This window comes from Typopeltis vanoorti, chromosome 19 (assembly GCF_054136105.1).
Source record: "Typopeltis vanoorti isolate ZY-2024b chromosome 19, IOZ_Tvanoo_1.0, whole genome shotgun sequence".
NCBI lineage: Eukaryota > Metazoa > Arthropoda > Arachnida > Uropygi > Thelyphonidae > Typopeltis > Typopeltis vanoorti.
In genome coordinates, this window is record NC_143567.1 from 1,736,011 (window position 1) to 1,753,330 (window position 17,320).

General features: G+C 34.1%; 1 protein-coding gene across 1 annotated transcript in view; it reads left to right on the plus strand.

Annotated features, from left to right (window-relative positions):
• LOC150095816 (outer mitochondrial transmembrane helix translocase-like) overlaps nt 1–17,320 on the plus strand; it is a 235,029-nt gene that overhangs the window by 139,156 nt on the left and 78,553 nt on the right. The window contains exon 7 of the mRNA XM_090408910.1: nt 3,032–3,228. Coding sequence (XP_090265036.1) covers nt 3,032–3,228 — 197 coding nt within the window. The remainder of the gene's footprint in view (nt 1–3,031; nt 3,229–17,320) is intronic.

Sequence of the window (17,320 nt, forward strand, 5' to 3'; positions counted from 1 at the left end):
TATGCATTGATAAATTGGCTTGTTGTGACATATTTCTTTATATAGTAAGGTATAACAGGAGAAGTGCAAGTAATTGCTAATATTTTGATATTGATCTGATCTTGTGTTAACTTTAAAAAATTGATTAATTTTCTTTCTCATATTTGATTGTGAATTGTAGTGGTTAAAGGCTTTAAATAAGCGAAATAATTTTAGTATGAAAAGTTCGTTGCTAATGAAATATATGCTGATGAAAAGATCATCAGCATATCTGCCTTGAAAAACAAACAAAAAATAACAGTTCCATTAGTAAGTACTAAAGAAACTTACTCAAGTTCCTTTAGTAAGTGAATAGAAGTTATTTTAAGCAGGTGAGGAATAGTTCTGCAAGCTGTCCAGTAATATTTTGGCTCACTGGTAGTCCAAAAACTTGTTCATAAATTATTTGTTCATGGTTTAAAAAAAAAAAAAAATGCTGAAATTATTTAAGTCATCAGTGAGAAGATATTAGTAGGAGCTCTGCCAAATTAGAGATCTCTGCTGAGATAGTTTTAAAATGACATCAGTTCTCGTTACAGGTAATCCTTGACTTACGACGGGGTTACATTCCAACCTCTCCGTTGTAAGTCTATTCTGACGTAAGTCGAGGACTTTTGTCAATTCTTGATTTGTTTGATTTCTGTTATAAGATTTTCATAAATTAGGTTTCTATATAAAAAAAACAGTGAAAAATGTATAAACTTACATAAACATTTATAAATTAATTATTAGCACATACAAATACATAAATACAAAATTAAGAAAGAAAAATTTAAGAAAAAAATGCATAAACACATATCGAAAATGGTGCACTCACTTTAATTTGAAATTCCTTTAAATATTGTTTAACATAAACAAAAAAACTTATTAACAGTGTCTTTAATTAAACAGGTGAGTAACTGTCACTTTGGACGATATGGTTATTTCTCGCGATCGGGAGTATCTTTTTAAATCAGAAAATTGGTTGCTGTTGTCTGTTGGGTTTTTTTCTTTTTTTCTTCATATATTTCGCGATAACATCTGACTGCTTCTCAAATTTGTTTTTCGACTTTGGTGAAGTGATCAGTGTCTTGATCCATTTTTTCGAGTAGCTGAAGTCCTTGATTTAGTTTAGAAAATACTTCAGCTAATCCTTTTACAGTAAATTTTTTTAACAATTTCTCTTCTTCATCTTCCTTGTTATTCCTTTCTTCTTCTATAACTCTTTCGTTTTGAAAAATCAAGTCTTGATCAGTCAGTTCACCTTCTTCATGATTTGCTAATTCTTCTATATCAGTAATATTGATTTCTAAATCCAGTTTCCTTGCAATTTCAACGATTTCTTCACCAATTTGTTCTAATATACTATGCTCATTGTACTCTTTGAGTGTCTCCTGCAGTAGTAACTTCTTCCAAATTCCTCGCATACATTGTTCTGATACTTCCTTCCATGAAGTTCCAATGTTCTGGATATATTGGTTAATATCGTAATTTTTCCAAAAATTGGTTAATGTTATAGCATCGTTAGCTATTGCTGTTATTGCTTGAGAAAATGTAGTTTTCAGGTAATATGTCTTGAATGTAGCAATCGAACTTTGATCCATAGGTTGAATCACAGCTGTTGTATGGGCAGTAGATACATTACATTTATATTTTCATTCAAATCGCCAATGTGAAGAGAATGTCCTGGAGCATTGTCAAGTAGCAATAGAATTTTAAAAGGAATGTTTTTTTCAAGACAGTAGGCATGTACTTCTGGAATAAAACAATTTAAGAACCAGTCTTTGAATAAAACAATTGTCATCCAAGCCTTAGGATTACTTCTGTAGTAAACCGGCAATTTATTCTTGTCAATGTTTTTCAAAAGCTCTGGGATTTTGTGAAAGGTAAACAAGAAGTGGTTTTAATTTAAAACCAGCAGCTTTTCTTCCAAGAAGCATAATCCTATCTTTAAATGCCTTAAAACCAGGTGCCGATGTAGCTTCTCTGTGAATGTAAGTTCGTTCTGGCATTCTTTTTCAGAGCAGTTCGGTTTCATTTATGTTAAAAATCTGGTTTAGCAAATTGCCTTCATCTTTTATCATCTCTTTCAGATTTTTCTTGAAAATTTCGGCACTTTCAAAATCGGAACCAGCAGCTTCTCCTGTTATTCGTATGTTATGCAAGTTAAATTGGCTTTTGAATCGATAAAACCAACCTTTACTAGTGTTGAATGTGTGCTCGCCATATTTATCATGTTGTTTCCTTAAATTGTCAAATAGGCTGCATGCTTTTGTTTGAATCGTAAACAAACTGAGAGGAATATTCTTGATGATTTGATTATCTATCCATATCATTAAAAGCTTCTCCATTTCACGAATCGGCCCTTCTCTTTTTTTCGTTGAAATTGTACATTTCATATTAACTGCCCTTTTAGCTGCTTCCGTTATTCTTGATTTATCTTTTGTGATTGTTGAAACAGTTGAATGCGACAGTTTTTCTTCTCGTGCAATTTTACCGACTTTCTTTCCTTTGTCATATGCTTTAATGACCTTCATTTTAACATCTAAACTTAAAGCTTTCCTTGCCTTCTTTTTTATGTTGGAATTTTCATCAGTAGTTTTACTTCTCTTACTGGACATGATAGGGTTATAACGAGATACAAAAATTCCAACGAGAGAAAAATGAACACTTCGACTGCTGATTAGCAACTAACGTGCCAAACACTGTGATAAGTTAGAGGTGGATGAATCATAGCAGTGGCTATTGCGTATTGGTGATAGGCTTTGCTTGTCGACTAATGGTGACGCTGCAATGTGTATACAAAAGCAATGTGGTTTATGTATGTATATATGCTGGCGGCAAAGTTAAATTAGAGAATTTTTAATAATAATAATTTTGGCCGTCATAAGTCGAGGACTACCTGTATAATATTACAGTTACAAAAAAAAAATAAAAAATCAGTGGTTCAGTTTGTTATGCATTATGATTTTTTCATAATGCATAGGAAGTAGTTGAAATTTTGTTATAATTAGTTTTGTCTTTATATTTGCAGATTCATTTTTGCGTTCCAGAGATAGTCATGACCATGAAGCTACAGCTATGATGAAAGCACAATTTATGAGTCTGTGGGATGGACTGATTACTGATCCTGGTTGTCAGGTTATAGTTATGGGAGCAACAAATAGACCACAAGATGTAGATAAAGCCATACTTCGCCGCATGCCAGCTATGTTTCATATAGGTCTGCCAGTAAGTTTTGAAATCTTTTTTTTTTTTTTTTTTTTTTTTTAAAAAAAAACGTAATTCAAGTCTGTCTGTTTTCACTGTAAACCTCAAATGTTGATGCTGAATGGTATGCTGATTTATAGGTAATCGACTCCTTTTCTTGCTTTAAGCTTCCACTGGTACTTTTGTAATATCTAAGAGTTGGTCTTGTCATATTTGGTTTTCAGCTACTTCTAATTATTCTTTTTCAATATATTCTATTAATATATTTATTCTATTCTGAACTTTTTTTTTTTTGTATATTCATTTAATATTTGGTTTTCAGTCTCTTGCTACCTATAACTATTCTTTTTCAGTCTCATGTTTAATTGTTCAAGATTAATGTTTAATCTGTTCTGATGGGTTGTAATTGATATTTATCACAAATCTTTTAATTTTTATAGTTAATAAAATATTATTCTATCAAATTTTGTTTTTTTTAACTATTTTTCTTAGCATTCTTCTGGGCTGTCTCTCCCCCCCCCTTTTTTTTTTCCTTCTTCAAATGTATAGTGTGAATGATGACTTTCAAGGATATGCCAAACATACTGTAGAGGTTCAGCAGAGAGCCTCACCATTTGAGGATACATTAGTGAACTAGTTCCACAAGCTGGCTGCTACATTACATGAGACTGCACCTGATGGTAAATGCACTGTTAAGGCCATATTATGATCTGCAGACTTTTTTACATAATTTTTTTTACAATATATATATATATATTTTTTACAGAATTTCATACCAGCTTGGGCATCGTCCAATTAAACAAGGCTCCTATTTTTGTCAGTGAATGAGGGCATACAGCAAAAAGTCAGCTACTGGAAGAAATTCCAGAAGATATCCTAACTCAACATCAGCAAAGTTCAAGATTGGTACTATCAAACATAAGAAGCATCAATGGAAAAATAGAATTGGCAGCATAATTGGATATGTACCAGATCAATACAATATATGTGACTGAAACAAAGAAGACAAAAATAGGTGATATCTTTTTAAGCTGTTCAGATCAGGAAGTGTTTCACACGTTTGTTGTACCAATGGATATCTCATTACTGTTTGTGTGTCGCTTCCATGTTGGGCAGGTGGGCTCAACTGATACAAAGCTTATACTGCATGTTAGTTGCAACTCTTTCAGTACAATTTTATTTGAAGTTGGCATTTGTGATCTGTCTTAATGACATTGAATATTTCAAATGCAATCGAACATACACTTATTTCGTGTAATTGAAATTTTGGATAAATGTTAAGATAACTGTTTTTAGTTAAATACTGTGGTGATACAACAAATGGTTTTGCTTGAGTCTATACAGCATAGTTTCTGTGCAAGGGGACATGTGATTCATTAGGTCATGTCATTTTTATCCCAGTTGTCTCTAATTCTATTTGTTGACAAGTATATCACATATTATACAGACTGCAAATGTTTCTGTACCTTATTCAGTGATACAATAAAACTACTTGTTTTTCTTGGATTTGCAGTATAGTGGCTGTTGGGGGAGGGTGTGTTGTTTGCTATAGAGGGACAGCTGCTTCCAGTCTTTGGACAGCAAAAATTTATCTATTTCTAAGTGAAAATGAATACTTCTATATTCTATAAGAAGAAGAATTTATCTGATGAAAGCCAACAAACTAGAAACATGTGCGAAATCCCCATGTTCTAGTGATGAGTTTCCTGAACTGCTGTAAAAAAAAAAAAAAAAAAAAAAAAAAAAAAAAACCTGCATCTGATCAAGTTCGAATTTTTGAAGATGTAATGAATAATTCAGTGAGGATTTCAATTGGGCATCATATTTACAAAAATGAATGGAATCCTGGGATTTTTTTTTTTTTTTTTTGAATCGGGATGAATACTGATTACTGATATTTTCCAAGTCAGTATATTTTTTTCCAAGCATGTTGAAAAATTTCAGGGAATATATTCACTACTTCATCCCTAGCTGCTCTCAATAATTACACTGAAACACCAGCTCCAGAAGCTTTTCCTTTTGGCAGCTGTTCTGTTACTGATATCACTACACTTTACATTATCATGGGTTCCTCGACAAATTCTCTCTCTCCTTTCAAATTCCTCTTCAATATTATTATCTTTCTTGTTCAAATCCTCTACATACTTTTTCCATCTTTTTCTCACTGCTTCCTCTTCCATCAGACATTTTCACAAATTGCTTTTTACAATTCCTAATCTAGGGATAAACTTTCCTGTAACATTTAAATTTCTAAACAAATCTCTTGTTCGACCCATAATATTGCTTTCTTCAATTTCCTTGCACGTTTTGTTTAGATTTGTTCCTTATGTTTCCTTGCCTGCCTTTGGAAATCTGCACTCAGTTGTCTAACCCTTTCTTTGTTTCTATGAAGTTTTAATTTTATTCTTTCCTCTGCTATTTGAACTTCTTCTGACAACCATTTACAATCTTTCTTTCTTTCTTGGTGCTTTACTTAGTCTTCTTTGTTGCTTCTATGACTGTATATTTTGTTTCTTCCCATAGTTCTTCTAATTATTATTATTATTGTTCCGGGCAACTCCAAGGAGTCGACAGACTCATCGAGGGAGGCCCTAACATCATGTCAAGAACAACTATTCGACATTCACACAGTATCTATCATACCTTGCCTTGAACTCATTCACGGTCGTAGCACCCACAACAGACTCTGGAAGCTTATTCCACTCATTCGCTACTCTCCAAGTAAAAAACCTAGCTGTAACACCCTTGTCAACCACACTCTTGCCCAGCTTCCATTCATGGCCCCTAGTCCTCCCACCACCAGTCATATTTTCAAAAATATCTTCTGGATCAATCTTATAGAAACTCTTCAATAATTTGAATGTCTCAATCATATCACCCCTCCTTCGCCTATCGACCAATTTCTGCAACCCACAAATCTTCAACCTATTCTCATAAGGTTCATTCTACAGACCTGCTATCATCTTGGTCACTCGTCTCTGGATCCTCTCCACTTCCTCCCCATCACGAAGAAACCCTGGTGCCCAAAACTGGGCACAGTAGTCCAGGTGGGGTCTTATCAGGGCTTGATACAGAGAAACAACAAATTGTTTGTCTCTGCATGTTAAAGTATTTTTCAGAAGCCAAGTGATTTGGTGAGCTGTTTTAGTCACATTTTGCAATGTGCCCCCTAAACTTCAATTCCCTATCCACCAACACTCCCAAATCCCTGGCCTCATCAATCTCCTGGAGTACAGTTCCACCAATGCGATGTACTGCTGCAATTCTTTTCACCCCAAAGTGCATAACCTTACACTTTGGCACATTAAATTGACATCCATTTTTCCTAGCCCAGTGCTCCAAACTATCCAAATCATCCTGTAAAATTTTGACATCCTGTGCACTCATAATTGCTCTACCCAACTTTGCATCATCAGCAAACAAGTGAACACTTCCTCTCAAATCCTTTCCTATATCATTGATGAACAAATTGAAAAGCAGTGGTCCAAGAACAGAGCCCTGTGGCACTCCACTAGTCACAAGCTGTCTTTTAGACTCCACTCCTGAATAAACCACTCTCTGGTATCTCTCCTTCAACCACCCTCCTATCCATCTCACCAATCCTATGTCTATCCCCATCTGCTCCAGTTTACTGATTAGGGTTCTATGTGGTATCCTATCAAAAGCCTTGTCAAGGTCCAGTAGTATTACTGTAAACCCATTACCCCTATCCAGTTCAGCCGTCACTGTGTTATAAAACGTGAGCAAGTTACTGAGGCATGATCTACCCTTCACAAAACCATGTTGTCCCCCATACAATATCCCATTTTCATCTATCCAATCCTGTATTCTTTTCTTGACTAATTTCTCTAAGACCTTGACAATGATTCCTGATATGCTAATCGGTCGGTAATTTACAACAGCAGTCTTGGAACCACCTTTATGCAGTGGAACTATTTTCCCCTCCTTCCACCCCCTCTGGACTAACCCAGTCCCGAGACTCAAATTAAACAAAATGGTCAAGGGTACTGACAATTCTTTAGCTGCTTCTCGTACAACACGAGCTGGTATACCATCCAATCCCACAAATGTATTGACATTGAGGTTATGCAATAGACTACTCACCTCCACTTCATTTACCACAATTCCCGTATAATCTACTGGTACATTCGTTTCTGCAATGTCACCACCTGGATGATATATTCTTGCAAAATGCTCACTCAGTAACTCAACTATATCAGCTGATTCAGTTACCTCCCTACCATCGGCATTCTTTGAAATCATTCTACCATGTACATTTTTCCTTTTACTTGCTACATATCTAAAAAACTGTTCAGGATTCTCTTTAGCCTGCATGGCCAATGTTCTTTCGTAATCCTTTTTTGCTTTTCTTACCACACTCGTTACCCTTCTGGCCTGCGCTTTATACTGTTCGTGTGCCTGCCGGTCACCTTTCTCCTTAAATTCCCTCCATAGTTGTTTCTTTTTTTGCAGCTCAAGCTTAATGATGTTATTCATCCATTTAACCCCTAGTTGATTTATTATTCGGACTCTAGGTATACAGTCAGCCATCGCTTCATGCAAACACTTCTTAACTACCTCCCATGCACTATCGACTTCTAGTCCTTGCAGTTGTACATGCCATGGCACTGAACCAATCAAACCCCTAAGCTTGTCATACACTCCAGCCTGATAATTCCACATGTACCCTGTCTTAATTGAAAATTCTACACCTTTAGCCACCTCCCAAGTCAAGACCCTATGATCACTCTCACCGATTGGTGGCAATGTGGTCATATTTGTTACAGCCAAACCCTCAGATGTAATTACTAGGTCAAGTACTCTGACACCTAGTATTTTCCATTACATGCTGTCGCAGATAGTTATCCCTTAATAACCGCATAAAATCCAATTCCTTCTTCCCGTGTGTCCTCTCCTCACTCCAATCAATGCGACCATAGTTGAAATCTCCCATAATAATCACCCTCCTTCCACTCATTTCTTCTATTTGCTTGTGCATACTGTCACCACTATCTTTTCCATCACCTGGTCTATAGCAGCACCCAATTGTATATTTAGTTCTGCTAGCCACAATCTCACACCAAATGGCCTCAGTTGTGCTCTTTTCTCTAACCTGCAATTCAACTTCTATTCTCCTTGGCTGCAGCTCATCAGCTATCATCAACAATACTCCTCCCCCCATTTTATTCTCCCTGTCATTCCTGAACACACTATACCCATCACATTCAATCCCGGTAGCTATATCATCTACAGTCAGCCATGTTTCACTAATACCAATAACCTGTGGTCTGGAAGTGCCAATCATGGCCAAAAACTCTTCCTTCTTGTTCCTAATACTCCTAGCATTAGTATACATGAATTTAAGACCCCCATTAGCCTCAACCCTACCTTGATGCCTTATTTTAATGCCTCTTTCACCCTATCCCACTCTGATTTGTTGTCCTTATTTGCTCGGGCATATTATATTCATTCTTACATTCAACTGCCTCCTTAAGGACTATATATCTACTTCCCCCCCCCTTAATAAATCTAGTTTCCCTGAATTTGCACATCCACCACATTCAGCAACACTTTCTCAAGTCTTCTTACACCATAACCATTCAAATGCAAGCCATCCATCTTATATAGATCCTTTCGCCCATCGAATTCACTCCACACGTCCACAAATTCCACACCACTCGTCATACATAACCCACACATAAAGTCATTCGCAATTATGGCCCTCCTTTTAAACATTTCACTGTCATACCGTGGCAAAAGACTAATCATTCTAACTCTCTCACTATTTTCTTTTGCTACCTCAAACAATTCATTCATGTCTTCTATCATTTCCATTTTGTCTCCTTTCAAATCATTCGTACCTGCCACAACAATCATTTCTTTCACCCTTTCCTTTTGCTCTCTAATAGACTCAGTTACATCCTTTATGGTCGCACCAGGTTGGTACGATTTTGTCAAATCCTCTACTATCACACCTCGTACTAACGAGTCTCCATACAGCACTATCCTTCATTTTGTTCATGTTCACACTCATATATCTATTTTTCCTGTCATACTTTTTATTATTGGCTGGTTCATTCAGTCGACTTTTGCTCATACGCTCTAGCTGCTGTTTTGCCCTTTGTATCGCACCATTCAACAACGCGATCTCACTCATTGTCTATCTCATCTTTTTTATTCTCAGTAAAACCATTAATACTATCATTCACACTTTCTACATTCACACTCTCACAATTCTCTGGTAAAACCTCGCCGTTTCTTTCATATCCCTATTTTTTTCATTCTGAAGTTTGACAAAAATATCACACTCACGATCCAAAATACTCTTCAATTTCTCATTCTCCCTACATTTTCTACACACATTCACTCCTTTGTTATCATCTAACCACACTCCGACCGCACTCCACAAAGCGTACATTTCGCAGCTAGTACACTGAATCATCTCTTTAATACTACCGTTCTTTGATGAAGATGGCGAACCATCATTACTGGCCGCCATTTTCCTTCGTACTGGAGCCATACTTACTTGCAACGTATTTTATCAAATTATAAATTATAACACACCAAAAACACACAAAAAGATGCACTAAGAGACGCAAGGCAAACAAAACTACAATATTAAATAAATTTATCAACAATAACTGAAAATAATACTTATCTTATCCGGAGGTTTCACGTACACTACACACTACGAATCCCTCTAGCGGCGACAGCCTCAATAAAATATGTTATAAAGACACACAAAATACTCTAAAAACACGAAAATCGTTCTAATATACTAGAAAACCAATTTTCTAAGGAAAAACACACACAAAAAACACCAAAAATCACCAATTTTACACGAGCGCCAAATTACACCGACCACTCACCATATAACCTCGAACCCAAACAACCGAATTCTCTTCATGTCTTTCCAAACCTTTTAATTTCTCTCAGACTTCTACTTTAAATGCTTAATTTATAGGATTTAAATCAAATCTGATACTGTCCTTCTGTTTCTTCTTAGCCCTTAATTTCAATTTAACTTCAGCCATCAATAATTCATGATTTGAATTATCGATGGCTGAAGTGGTGAAGTTAAATACTATGGTGGTATGACACATCATTTTTGTCCAAAATGATGTGGTACAACACATCATTTTGGACAAAAATGACGATCACATCAGTCCATCATTTTTGGACTAATTATTCCAAGAATGTGGAGGGCGCAACTGGAACAAGAACGGAAATAAATTTCGATACGATAGGACTTTAGAAATGTTTCATGAAGTTCTGTTTTTAAGTTATTTTTATATCTAATTTTTTTTAAATTTTATTTTATTTTATTTTTATTATTATTTTTAATATTATTAATTATTTTCCAACTAGAGGTGGCTAGATAACAGTTTAATAAGCAGCTTAGATTCATTTTACCTTTATAAGGTGCAGTAGCATGTAGGTTGGTTCTTATACATATGTATTTTTCTGATGATGACATCAATACAGAGGTAGAAACATCAAATGTTACTTTCCTAATATTAAGTAAAGTAATTATTTTTGCACGTGTGTTGTGTCTTCCTAAATTCTTAACCATGAACTGACCACCGTGTAACCTTAAAAGAAAGAACTTCCAATTTTCCATGATACATGCTTCTTATATTTACATGCTCCTATTTTATGTAAATCACTAAACTAAAGCAGAGGTGTCTTCTTCTTCTGAGATTAACTCTATCAGTAGTTGAATTTCCAGAAGACTTTGATCCAGCTTCATCATTCCTGTTAACTTCATTGGCAGCTCCTATCTACTCTTCCTCAGTAGCCACTTTAGTGCCTTCTGACCTGTGTGTCACATCTTCCAGCAATATATAACACAGTAACTTAAGCCTAGGGTCATAAAATTTTCTTGGCAAAATATATACAGAAATGGTTTGCCATCGCCTTCTTTTGTGTTTGTGTAGCCTACTAAGTAAGGCTAACAAACTGCATGAGATGAAGAAAAGTAAAATAGGAAAGATGGAGGGGGAGGAACAAGAAGGAAAGAAAGAAGAGTAGGGACAAGACTACAGATAATATAGCAGATTTTTATTACATGAAATAAGGTATGGTCCAGCATCAGATACCTTGGGGTTCACCACTCCCATACTCACTAAAGTAAGCCCTTGAGGGCTCACTGATGACTGTGTAATAATAGCCCAAGATAGAATATGTCGAATGTATAACCTAAAAGAGACTTATGAATTAAGACATATGTTCAGAAAATAGAATAGATTGTAAAAAGAGTCCGATATGACTTGGACCAGAAGTTGTAGAAACGACAAAAAATACTATATATATATATATATATATATATATATATATATATATATATATAGTTGACTCTTGAACAATGCGTGGGTTAGGGGCACCAACCACCCATGTTGTTTGAAAATCAGAATATAACTTTTGGCTTGCGAAAAACTTAACTACTAATATCCTACTGTTGACTGGAAGCCTTACCAATAACATAAACAGTGAATTAATACATATTTTGTATGGTATGTATGTATTATATACTATATTCTTACATTAAAGTAAGCAACAGAAAATAAAATGTTATTAGAGAAAATCATAAAGAAGCGAAAATATATTTACAGTACTGTATTTATTGATACCATAAGTATACATCATCTATTTACAAGATGAATTGTATGTCTGTCAGTACCTACATCAATGTTGTCTTATATGATACAAAACAATGTAGATGTTATACGTATTACAAAAAATGAAAAGAAATTATTCATATTTATTTACAGGTATAACAATTCATGCATTGATAACAAAAAAGTACCAGTATGATTGCTTTATGGTAGCCTATACGTTAATGAATGAATGATTATAATTTTTTTATTTTATGCTAATTTATTAATTTAACTAATTAAGTTATTTTATGCAGTTATCATTTAATACTGCATCTTTAAGTTTGTTTACATTTCTCTTGACTGCAAATGGCCACATATGGTCTGTAATTGTTTGTGTGCATAAGTTTTGATAAATTTTAACTTTTTATAATAGATTTGTGTATATCTTTATGGTAGCAAATGATAAATTGGACCAGGATCTATATATATTTTATGAATTCACGACATACTTAATTTTTCTTCTTAATTTTTTCAATATTTATAGGCTATGTGGCTCGTAGTCAAAATCTGTTAAAAAAAAAAAAAAAAAAAAAAATCCAATAAAATAAAAATATTTCAAATTTATTAAAAAAAACAACTGTGTGTAAGTGGACCCATGCAGTTCAAACCTGCATTCTTCAACTGTATATATATTTGATGCAATGGGTTTTTTGACTATATGACATAGGTGAAGAAATTTAATGATGACTAGAAACTGAGAGATAACAAAATAGAAAAATTATTTATTATTTGAATGCACAGCTAGTTTCATCTTCTTAGAAGACTTCATCATACTTAACATGCAAAGAGAAATATAAAAATATATATATTAGAAGAGAACAATAGCTGTAAATTAAGTTGCAAATGTATTGCTGACATTTGAAGGCATTTTTGATGCCATGTATAGTAGGGAAAGTTCACAGTTATGATCTCTTGTATGCCTAAGTTGAATTGCTGAAGAGCGACAATCAAATAGGTTATAGCTAAGGTTAGTATTAAGATGGACCAGATTAAGGACAGTTGATTCCACAGTTCTTCTCTCAATCTCATCATAGCATCTAAACACATTTTCCAATTTGTTCATACCACCAGATGAGTGATAGAATCTTAATTGTTAGGGTGAGCATAATTCATGTTATGCACCCAATGAAGTCTTCTAAGAAAGTGAAACTAGTTGGGCATTCAAATAATAGTTTTTTCTATTTTGTTATCTCCCAGTTTCTAGTTATTAAATTTCTTCAAATACACGCATGCACAGACACATATACACACACACAAATATATATATATATATGTATGAGTCAAAAAAAAGATGAACATATATATATATATATATGTTCATCTTTTTTTTGACTCACTGAAACAAAAAAAATAGATAAGTTAATTTAATGGAGCACACATGTTTCGTCAAAATGACTTCTTCAGGTGTGGTAACACTTAAAGCAAATTAAAAAAAAACACAAAAACACTGTACCATTATAATTACAGACTTGTAAACTGAAGTTAAGTTTGAATTGTCATTATAGTTGTTCTGTAGTTCTATTGTTGTGCAAATGCGAGTGTATGAGTTCACTCATACGCCAGTATCTAATGGCAGAACTATGCGAGTCAGGTAGACTATAACTGAAGTTGCTGTTGATGTGAGAAGGGTCTAGGACAATTTCTTTGGGTTCAACTAGGTGCTGTTCCACATCATCTGGACAAATATAAATGTTTGATGTTGCGTTCCAATCTACTCCGTGTTGACAGCCTTCATTATTTCTGTTCACTGAAAATAAGACGTGACTTGAGAGTGCGCTTGCTCTGATTCTATTTTATGAAATGTCGCTCTGATGTTCCTCTAGCCATAGGAGGATTGACTTCTCAGTCTGGCCGTAGTATGGCCTCCCACAATCACATATTATTTTATATACACCGGGGAACTGAAGATGGTTATGAGCTTGTTTTGGGTGGCTTAGAACTGACCTTAGTTTAGGAAGAGTTGAAAATCAAATTTTTATATTAAATTTTTTCAAAATTCTTCCTAGTTTCAGGGAGAGCGAGCTGATGTACGGTAAAGAAATATAACCCTTGGGGTTGTTAGGGATCTATGTTGTTTCGAGAGTGCTGATATAGTTGCGTCGTAACGTTTTTGGAAGAGTATCCATTATTTAAGAAAGTTCTTTCTAGATATTTTAGTTCATTTTTTAGTTCTTCATGGGACAATACTGAGCGAGCATGGTGAGCCAATGTGGAAATGATACCTAACTTTTGTGCAGGATAGTGATGTGAGAATGCATGTAGGTATCTATCCGTGTATGTGTTGATTTCCTGAAGATTGAGATCCTTAAAGAATCAGACATCTTAGTAAGCTTCATGTCTAGAAATTATAGGGAACCATTTTCTTCAATCTTGACGGTAAATTTTATTTCTTGGTGGAAGTTGTTTAAATGATTTAGGAAGGTGTGAAGATTCTCTACGCCATGCTCCCAAATAAGGTATATATCGTCCATATAGCGGAGCCATGTTCTTGGTTTTAATGTTGCTAAAGATGGCTTTTTCCTCGAAATCATCGAAGAAAATGTTAACCAGTATTTGAGACGGGGGATACCCATAGTTCTTTGTTTTGTTTATAAATTTTCTCTTCGAACTTAAAATACCCCAAACTAGTACAGTGTGAGAGGAGAGCAAAAATGTGTTTTTGCGATCTTGTTTTTTAAAATGCTGAGAACATCTTGCGTTGGAACATTTGTAAAAAGTGCTGCAACATCAAAGCTTGCCATAATATCGGAATTCTTCAGATTTATACCTTTGATTTTCGAAGCGAAGTTCATTGAATTTGTAATGTAAGAGGAAGATTTTCCTACTAGACCTTTTAAGGAGGATGCTAGATATTTTGATAATTTATATGTCAGTGAATCAATACTATCAACTATTGGCCTGAGTGGAGACAATTTGGTTTATGTAACTTTGGAAGGCTGTATAATCTTGGAATAAGTGGATGTAAGGACCAAAGAGAAAAACGTGTGTTTCTTGGAAGTTCCGTTGTCGTCTTAAGGAGATTGTTTGTTCGATTATGTATCTCTCTCTCTCATTGGGTCTTGGTCTGGTTCAGAGTAGGTATCTGATTCTAGTAACGTTGGGATTTTTTTGCGATAAACAGTTTTATTTAGTATGACCATTACACTGCCCTCGTCTGCTAGGAGGATAATAATATCTCTATTCCTTTTAAGTTTTTTGATAGCTAGTCTTTCATCAGGAGAAATGTTGTCGACTGGTGCTTTTGCGTTGTTAATCGGAAATATTGTCCCAAACGAAGTGAATTTGCGTCTGCTGTAGGAAGCAGTGAGCTAGCTTTTTCTATCTTAGTAAGAAACAATTCTCTAAGGATGGATTTTGGCAAATTAAGACCTTTTGAGAGAATATGTTCTTCTTTTGGACTAAGGGTGTAAGATGATTTGTTTATTACTAATTTTTTAAGGCCTTCATGATGCTTATTAGGTGCTAATCACTATTGTGTTAATCTGAGTGAATTAAATTTCCTAATATGCTTAGATTTATTGATTTCCTGAGTTCTTGAAGCCCGGCGCGTGCTTATCTCTTTTATGGTGTTTCACGACATGGGGGTCTAAAGATACTGCTAAATGATTTTCCAAAGTGAGTTTTTTCTAATAAGATAGGCTAAGTTCCATTTTGTCTCACCAATTCGTTCTGATAAAAGATCTAATTTCGCTTTTTGGTAAATTCTGCGTGCCCTTTCCATTGTGATGATTTCCTTGAATTGTAGGAATTTTGGAATGATTGAAAAGGACCAGTGTTTTAAAAAGACAAGTTGATGAATAGTCCAATGCTTCTGGTGGTTTTCTGATAAACTTTTGTAAGTTGGAATGTATCTTTGTCAGAAGGAATATCATCATCATGCATATCAAGGATTTAGGCCTAGCACGACCTGTTCTGGCCTTAGGTCATCATTGAATCGTTTAAGAGGACGTCCTGGTTTTCATTTTCCTAATGGCTTGTACTTCAAGGCTTGTTTTGGTAATCTTTCTATTTTCATTCTTTGAATGTGTTCCATCCATTTATGTTTATATTTTTTAATTTTTTCTATTACTGATTCTTGGTTTAATTATTTCATAATTTCTTCGTTTCTCTTGTGATCAAATAGAGTATACTTTGCAGTTTTTCTCATAAACTTCATTTCTGCTATTATTAATCTTTGTTTGTCTTTTTGTTTTAGTCCAGGTTTCACTTCCATACAATAAATATTTTGCAAGTTTTACATTTACATATTTTTCATTTTTATATGCGGTAGTTAAATGAGTTATCTTTTACTATCTTATTCTTGCTAGATCTTGTCCTTTAAAGGCCATCGTTTTTGAGTTTTCTGTTGATATTATCATACCATAATCTTTGGCTATCTCATTTAGATCTAAAATCGCTGTCTGTCAGTTATCTTCAGAATTTGTAATTATTATTTGGTCGTCAGCAAAAAGGAGAGTGTTTAAGTTCACAGTAGGAGAAAGTTTAATATCTTGATGGAAATTTTTATTCCATTTTATTATTATTTCATTTAGATAAATATTAAAAAGAGTTGCTGAGAGGGGACGTCCCGGTCGGACCCTTTGGTTTATCTCTCTTGTATATGATAGCTCATGCTTTAATTTTATTTGTATTTGATTATTTTCATATATACTTATGATAGCTTTTAGGATATTTTTGGTATTTGTCTTTCATTTAATATGTTAAATAAAATACTTTTAATTTTATCAAATGCTTTTTCAAAGTCAATAAATGCAATATGCGTTTCTAAATTATATTCTCTTCTTTTCTCTGTTATTAATTTTAGGCAGAAGGCTGGGTCTATATACATGATCGTCCTTTTCTAAACCCATTCTGTACTTCTAAAATAAAGTTTTCGGAATATTTCATTAGTTTGCTGTTTAAAATTCTGCTATATATGTTGTAACAGGGATTTAGTATGCTTATACCTCTATAGTTTTTAGGGTCTTCTCTATTACCTTTTTTAAAGATAGGAATCACAATTGCTTTTTTCTATTCTATTGGGGGGTTACTTACCAGTTGTATAAATTTTATTTAAAAATAATAGGAGTCTTTCTTTGAATCGTGTTCCTCATATTTATACAGTTTCTGAACTTAGCTTATCATCTCCAGGTGATTTTCTTTCAGGCTGATTTCTAATTCTTTAGTTATTTCCTTTTCATTTTCATTAAGTGTTTGCCAGTTGTCTTTTTTAAAATATTTATCTGTCCTCAATTCTGTGTAGAAATTTAGAAATTCTTCTAATTTCAATTCGGTGTTTAATTTTATGTTTTCTTTAGTATCTGCGTTTAGACTTTTCAAAATCTTATATACATTGGGTCTTATTTTATATAAATCATGTTCTAAATTAGAAATGAATTTGTTCCATGATTCTCTGTCTTTATCTGACTTCTCTTTTAGCTATGGTTCTTATTCTTTTATATTCTATTTCATCTTCT